This window comes from Rhinolophus sinicus, chromosome 14 (genome assembly GCF_057876585.1).
Source record: "Rhinolophus sinicus isolate RSI-liver-muscle chromosome 14, RSI-T2T, whole genome shotgun sequence".
NCBI classification, from domain to species: Eukaryota; Metazoa; Chordata; class Mammalia; order Chiroptera; family Rhinolophidae; genus Rhinolophus; species Rhinolophus sinicus.
The window spans coordinates 154,207,811-154,215,987 of record NC_142514.1 but is presented as its reverse complement, the minus strand read 5'-3'; the positions used below and the strand labels follow the sequence as shown (position 1 = coordinate 154,215,987).

Genomic DNA, 8,177 nt, shown 5'->3' with positions numbered 1-8,177 from the left:
ACACCTGAAGAGTGTGATGTGAGGAATACAAGACATGACATGGGAAATAGGGAGGTGTTGCTTATGGGGATTCTCTTGAACAAACACTGACTGTTGAAAACAATAGCTGTTTAATTTCTTGGGGGAAACAGAATCAAAATTAAATTCTGGAACGAAGTAGGTTGAGAGGAAGAGGCTTAAGCTTCCTAAGGTCTTGGTGTGGTTCATCGGGATGGCAGACTCCTAGGGACGGTTGTGCGGTTTGTCCACTGCACCAAACACTGTCCCAGGGAGAGGAGGGGAAGGGGCTGAAATACAATGTGCTGGTTAACGCTGTGTCCAGGTGCTGTGGCTACTGGGAAGGGAGGGGCACGTTACATCACATCTTCACCTAAAAACAAGATCAGGTTTTCCTTAGCTCAGAAAAGGCACTTTTTCCAAATCTGTATAAAGGTGATAGAAGTGGACTCCTTTGCAGGGTAAAACACTGATTGCCTTTCGACTTTACATAAGTATGTTAAATATTTACATTTATTGCCTGGAATATAGACGTAGAGATTAACATTTCTAGACAAGTCAGGATAAACAAATATCTTCCATAAAATCAGTGATTTCTGAGCAGAACACAAGTACTTTAAATTCTGCTCCAATTTTCTCATGAAATCTTATCCCATGAAAAATGGGAAGATTGAAATAATAATAATAATAATAATAGTAAATTTAAAAAAACAAAATACAATGGCAGATGTAGAGACGTGTTTCTGGTACGAGGAAGACTTTAATGCCAGCTGACCAATCCCTCAGGTCGGGCAGTGTCTCCTACCAGTGCAGGTCTGTGTGAAGAGCCTCATGTGAGCAGCTGCCCTTTTGGGCAAAGTTTGCTTGGGACACCAAGTACACGACGGTGCCACTCTCCTGGTGCACTCCCCGACACAGGGAATTAGGCGTTTGCATATTTGGAAATCTGAAGGTGAACATATTCAGTACAGTTTCAATTACCCTTTCTCACCTGAGTATGTTTTAGCATTTTTTTGTGATGTTTAAGATACATGGGTTATCTAGGAACCGAGTTGGTTATTTTCCTATTAGGTTGCTAGGGCTCTTCCTAAGTAATGTATAGGAGATACATAAATATTTACTTATAAATAATAAATATATTAAAATTTATATGTCAATATAAATTAGGATTTTGTCCAAAGATGCATTGTAAGTACTTTTTCCACTTCCTTGTTTGACTTTCTAATGTTGGCCTTTTTCCATGGAGGAAAAAAATATTTTTAATTATAATTTTTTAACAATATTTTTAAAGGCTTGAGTATTAGGTCAAGGTTAGGCACAACTTCCATAAACTTACAAAATAACTCATGCCCCTTTTTCCCCCTAATTCTATATGATTTTCTTACACATAATAATAATCCATTTTATATTTAACAGGGTATAAGATCTGAGGTATGACCCCTGATAGGTTTTACGCCATTTTACAAATGGTCCAACAACACTTTTTAAATAGTCCATCTCCACACCTCCCATTTGAACTGGCCCCTTCATCATAAACTTAATTCCATATGCCCTGTGTTTGATTTTTGAGACTTCCTGCCCGATGTTTTATGTTAGTAAAACATTTGTATATTCCCGAAGCTTCAGGGTAGTTTCTAAAATATATTAAGGCTAGTTAATCCTCATGGTTTCCTATTGTCTCCAGAATAAGTTGAAGTTACGTTTTATTATGCTTTCTAACTTTTTTTTTTCCATATACAGAAAGCTATTGTTTTCTGTAGAGCAATTTAGTACCCAGCCATCTTTCTGAACTGTCAGCTGATTCGCTGGATTTTCTGGGTGGATAATCATACCACCTGCCAATCTTTCCTACACCCACTCTTTCAATCTTCCCATTCACTGGAACCACACCTGTCACTATCAGCAATGACTCCATATTGCATATCCCAAGGTCAAATATTAGACCTCATCTCACTCAGTGCCTCACGGAGGACTGCGACTATTGCTCACTCCCATCTGCTAGAATCGGTTTCTCAGCTCAGTCTCAGGATACTGTGCTCTCCTCGTTTACCCCTCCTTCGGGAGCTCCTTCTTACTACTGTGTTGGCTGGGTCCTCTCTTCTCCCAGGGGTCTGGAGGGTGGAGGCCCTAATGCTGACTCTCCAAACCCTTCTCCATCAACACTTGCTCCCAGGGTGAGCTCACCCACCTCCTCTGGAAAGCCCGAGCGTAGTCCTGTGCGTTATTCATCACTGCATCTTCCCTGCCTGGAACAGTGCCTGGCACAGCACAGGCACACAGCAGTGCTGGGTCAATGCAGAAATGAGTGAATGAGTTTTCTGACTACTTTAAACGCTTCTTAGTTAAGTTTTTTAAAGGAAATGACAAGTAAGTGAACTTGGCTACAGCTTGTGCAGATGAAAGGAAGTCATAGGACCTAAAGCTGCAAACGCTGGTTGTCCCTAGATCATCTACAATAATCCAGCTAACAAATATCATGAGTAGAAAGAGAAAGGGAACAGATAGTGTGTGCGGAGTGTTCAATTTCTTATCCTTTATGAGGGAACTCAATAAACTCTGTTGTTCACATTGATAAATCAAAACTTGAAATATAGTGTGATCATGCAAAGCTATAAAATGCCTGCTAAAAAAGCTAAAAATGGAAACTGTAAACATCGGTTGCAATTGGGGAATAACATGAAGAGACTTTGCATTTTACTTTATACAGTTTGGTGACCTCTGCAATGAGACAAATGTGCATACCTTACTTCTGTGAGCAAGTGTAAAAAGCTCAGGTGAGCCAGGCCATGGAGGACCCGGAATGCCAAGCAAAGTATTCTTTAGCTGTGGAATCTCACATTGCCTGGTGGGTGGGTGTCATGCAGGGTGTCATGCAGGGTGTCATGTGGAGTCTCTGGTCCTGTTCCCCACATAAGAACGCAGGATATGTTGAGGGCAAAAAGGAACACCCACAGACCGTAGATAGGGGAGTCATACCACTATATTCTTGCTGGCGGCCGAGTGAACACAAAGTAGGATCCACACGATCCGCAATCCGCCGTCCACTTCTCTGCCTGCCAACCGCCAACCAACCAACGCAGTCACGGCAGTTATATCAGTGGCTAATTGGCTACCTGGTAACAGCTGATGGCCAACCAGTCAGAGCTGATGGCCGTCTACTACCCAAGCCAGCACCCTTCCACGTGAGGCCGAGAGCCTGGATAATGCTCTCTGGGACTTTGTCCCCACACTGGGCTTCCTGCAAAGGCTCACAGTCGGCAGTGAAAGGCTCCAGGTCAGCCATTCTTCACAGGGAGAGATAGACAGGCAAGGATGGGGTGAGGCTGAGATAAGTGGTTGGAGTCACGGCCCACGAGAAATGTCTCGTGAGGTCCTTGTCTCACAAATCTCCAGAATCTCATTGGCCAGTGTCCCCTGTGCAGGAAATCACAGGGTCTGTCCAGCATCTTGATAAGCCTCTCTTAGTCACCAGGTTTCTCTCCTGCTCCTGCCGGCACCTCCTGTCCAGACGGTGGAAAAGCATCTCTGCTGTTTGTCTCCCCCAGGAGAGCTCTTCCTTTTCTACTCACCACCCTCAACTAGAAGATGGAGCTAAGGTAAGAGTTCGCTCACAACTCTCTTCTCTCAAAGACAATGTTGTTTTCTCCCTCTTAGTCCACATGCTACGATTTCATCTTGGGGAGGGCCAGGCAGGGAGCCATGGGCACCCATCAGTGAGAGTCAGCACACGTGAGGCTCCCTCAGGAAAGCTTTGGGTGCTAGGAGATTAAATACGGGAGATCCACACGGGGGCATCCAGGTTCTGTCTGCTTGTGTTGTATCTCCCTTGTTCTCCCTTTCTCTCCAAACATTCAAATGTGCAACTATGGAGAGCAATGGATTGCTAATTTTAATTTAGGGAACAAGATGGCAGGCAGACGTTGCCTTCCAAGGCTAACTTATTATTAATAACTTTGCTTTTCACAGATTAGATTGCTGTTCAATGGGTTTGTTAGACTGTTTGTTTATTGTATCCTTGTGTCTGGCTTGTCCAGTAGAAAACACCAGGCACTAGCTAATGGGTTAATTGAGGAGAGTTTAATAAAGGGACTGTGTACAAAGCGTGGGCAGGGTTAAGGGAAATCTATAAAAGACACGGAGGCCCAAAAAGTCAAGTTATAATAGGGAGGTGTTACCATTGAAATACCCAAGGGGTAAGGGAAGGAGAAGTTACCAGAACTCAGGGAGCACTATGAGTGTAGTTGTGGTTGTGACAGTCTCAGTAGGAAAGTGCAAAACAGGGGCTTTCTCCTTAGGTAGAGTAACACCATTACTGCCAATTCATAACCTGACAGGAGAGAGCCATGAAGTTAAAAACCCCAAATCACTCTCCTCCTGCTCTCCAGTCACCTACTAGTGTCTCCCGTTCACTGAGAGCAACCAGGAGCCAGAGGGAAAGGAAGCCCATTGATGGGGCAGAGAAATATCTTTGCAGAACAGAGAGGAGGGTAGAGAAGATAAAAATGAGATTTGATGGCAAAGGGAAAAAAAACTCATGTTTTCTTCTAACCTTATCACAGTTGGTTTTCCTAGGACTTTCTAATCATGTGATTGGATCAATTTCCCATTGTATCTCCTCAGTTTGTTTGTTTCACTCTTTGCACCTCTCTATTTGGTGTCACTTTTATGGGAAAATCTCTCACTATCATCATAGATTCTTTGAGAATGGAATGTAGTTGGGTTTGTTTTTGTTTTTAAGATGAAGGTACACTCTTATTTATAAGTATCTTTTGTGTAAGATTTTGGTTTCTCTAGAAAGAAATCCATTGTAAGAGTGACTAAAACTATGCCCCACACACAGAGCTATGCACGGAGACACACTAATGGACATGAAAAAGTACTTCCTGTCCTCACAGAGCTGACACACTGGGCCATTAGAGGCCTGGCAACACTCACACCTCTCATAACAAGCGGTGCCATTCCTTCATGACACTAAATCATGTTCTCCTTTCTGGTAAAGGAACACTGAGTCACTACCTAGCCCTGAGGTCACCCCTGGGGTTTCCAGCATCCTCCCCTCAAAGGAAATCTCAGCCCCAGGGCAGAAGGAATGCTGAGCTCAGTCCTGTTGTCATCCACGTAACCTGTCCAGACTTCTCTTCTCTTGCCTCCAGGAGACATGTCATGACCAAGGAGTATGAGGAGAGGTGTTTGGACCATAGAATATTCCCGTCTGTACAGGGTTCATGTTGCAGTAGACAGAGCCCAGGCTTTAGACTCAGAGAGAACTGGGTTTGAATCCATGTTCCAGGACAACAAGGCTGTGTGGCCTTCAGGAAGTACCTAATCTCTGCAAGCCTGCATTTCCCTCCTCTGTAACACAGGACAGTAATTCTCCTGCAGCAGGGTGGCCGTGAGAGTCAGATCATAAAGCAGGTGCTCAAGTCTTGTTTCTTTTCTACTAGCACCAGTGGAGGGTTCCTGAGCACGAATGCAATGGTCACAGCCTGGGGGAATGCAGTTACGCCAATGAATAGAAGAGACGAGACAATTACTCAAGCTTCCAGAATGGAGAAACTGATCCCTGACTTGCTTACAGCCATCATAGCCCCGGTGGGGCTGGCAGGAAACGCGGTTGTGCTGTGGCTCCTGGGCTTCCGCATGCGGAGGACCGCCTTCTCTGTCTACATCCTCAACCTGGCAGGAGCCGACGTCCTCTACCTCTGCTGCCAGATTACAGCTTCCCTGTATATGCTCATGGACTACTTCCCTCCCATCCCCTATTCCATCGTCCGCTATTTCGTCCCTGTGTTCATCTTTGCCTACATCGCCAGCTTGAGCTTTCTCAGCGCCATTAGCACCGAGCGCTGCCTGTCTGTCCTGTGGCCCATCTGGTACCGCTGCCATCGCCCCAGACACACGTCGGCTGTCGTGTGTGCCCTGCTCTGGACCCTGTCCCTGCTGCTGAGCATCCTGGAAAGGACCTACTGTGACTTCCTGTATATTGGTTTAGATCAGTTATGGTGTAAAGTATTTGATTTCATCACTGCTGGGTGGCTGATTTTCTTATGTGTGCTTCTCTCAGGGTCCAGCCTGGCCCTGGTGAGCAGACTGCTGTGTGGCTCCCAGAGGGTGCAGCCAACCAGGCTGTATGTGACCGTCCTGCTCACAGTGCTGGTCTTCCTCCTCTGCGGCCTGCCCTGGGGCATCCACATGTACCTCATGTACTGGATTAAGGGTTATTCAAATGAAATCTCCAATCTGGTTACCCTGGTTGCATTTGTCCTGTCCTGTGTCAACAGCTGCGCCAACCCCATCATTTACTTCTTGGTTGGCTCCTTCAGGCAGCGATGGAGGAAGGGAAGGCAGACCCTGAAGCTGGTTCTCCAGAGGGCTCTGCAGGACACTCGGGAGGGGGATGAACATGGAGGACGTCCTCCTCAGGAAACCCTGGAGATGTCGGGGAGCACTCTGCTGTCCTGATTCAGAGTCTTGCTTTATTCAGACACGTGGGGTTTGGAGAACCAACTTTGTTCCTATCAGGTTGGGAGGTTTCTTTAGTCTCTCAACCTCTGGGAATCTGAATCTGAACAGATAAATATAATTATCCTGCTGATGAGGATTAAGTGAGACTGAGCCCTACACACTGGGTGCAGGGTCTCAGGACTGCCTGACCCAGGACGCTCACTCCACAAACATGTTTGGGAGCTTTGCCAACGCTGGGGTCCAGGACTCTTCCCACTTTTGAAGAATCCACCTCCCCCAGAGGCTAAGAGCAGCACAGGAAATTCTAAATTTCTCTGATTACCGCACTTGATAGAAACTACAAGTACCTTACATTCTTGACAAGATTTTCAGTTATTCTCCTACAATCTGTCTCGAATAAATTAAAAGGAATGAAATGTAATCTCTTGCCCAAGACCAATCTTCTTTGGTTTTGTCAGGCCTTACAATATCTGCATAATAAATAGAGTAATAAATATTGTTGAATCAATGATGTAATACATTAATAAATGATGAATTTTTAAATCATCTCTGCTCATTCCATCTTTGCTAGATTTCAGACACTATCTTTAAGTAAATTGCTTTCACCATTTTCAACCTTTGCAAGGATGAAGTTAAATTTTATAACCAGATAAATTAATGTCAAAGCACATTTTATTTCAGGTAGGTTGTCTTCCAGTGTTTCCTTTCCCATGCCCTCCAGTTGCCGGTTCTACTTCCACAGGGGATGGTGGGCTGTGCCCCTTGCAACTAACACAGGCAGCTGAACCTGGAGCTGAGCTGCGCCCTCCACAACTAAGATTGAAAGGACAGCAACTTGACTTGCAAAAGGCCTGGAAGTACACACTGTTCACCAATAAAGCCCTGTTCCCTTTCCCCAAAAATCTGAAAAAATAAACCAACCAAATAATTTCTTATGTGTGCACACGTGCTAACTCTTCATTGACTTAAGTCTTCTTTAATGTCATTCTAACTTTTTAAAACTTTCTGCACATAGGGTTCTAAATGTTTCTGGTACGTGTATTGATAATTTCATTTTTGATATTATAAATGGATCTCTTTTAAAGTTATGTTTTAAATGTTTTTCTACAAATATGTCAAATGTAATTAACATTGTTATAATAATAAAAATAACTTCCGTATTCATCCATTAACTATTTAATATAACCACATTATCTCTCTTTGGGTTAGTGTATGGCTGCTGATTCTTCTTCTGTTCCTTTACTTTTAATTTCTTTGTTTTAAATTAATGTCTCACAAATAATATATAGCTGGATCTCAACAGATTGCATTCAAGGCCTAAGAGAGCCAGTGAGGAAGTATGGGGGGACGGGCACTGCTATGCACACGGGACAGAAGATCCCAAAACAAGGTAGCTCCAGTTCTCACTAGAATAAATATCCATCCACCATCTGAGGAACGTAACCATGCTGAGGGGTGCGACACAGACAGTAAAATGAGGACAGGGAAACATGACCATGGAGAGCAGGCCAGGCAGCCATCGGTGGGAGCTCTGCTGTACCACAATGACCAGGCTAAGGCTGGACATGGACACACACACACACACACACACACACACACACACACACTGTAGACACACATGCATCGTGAGCTCTGGCTCTGGGGGCGCAGAAGCAAGGAGCTGTGCAGATGTCAGCTGCCCCCTCTGAAGAGAACCACCAGCACAGATAGTCACA

General features: G+C 44.5%; 1 protein-coding gene across 1 annotated transcript; it reads left to right on the top strand.

The window, feature by feature from the left end:
- The first annotated feature begins 5,448 nt into the window (after positions 1-5,448).
- Positions 5,449-6,765, top strand: LOC148755882 (mas-related G protein-coupled receptor member X1-like). The gene has a single exon (XM_088789963.1). The coding sequence runs from the start codon at positions 5,473-5,475 to the stop codon at positions 6,457-6,459; it is 987 nt and encodes a 328-aa protein (XP_088646089.1). The 5' UTR covers positions 5,449-5,472; the 3' UTR covers positions 6,460-6,765.
- The last annotated feature ends 1,412 nt before the right edge of the window (positions 6,766-8,177 follow it).

Coding starts and splice junctions, on each gene's coding strand:
- LOC148755882 (XM_088789963.1), top strand. CDS start 5,473: ATGGTCACAGCCTGGGGGAATGCAGTTACGCCAATGAATAGAAGAGAC.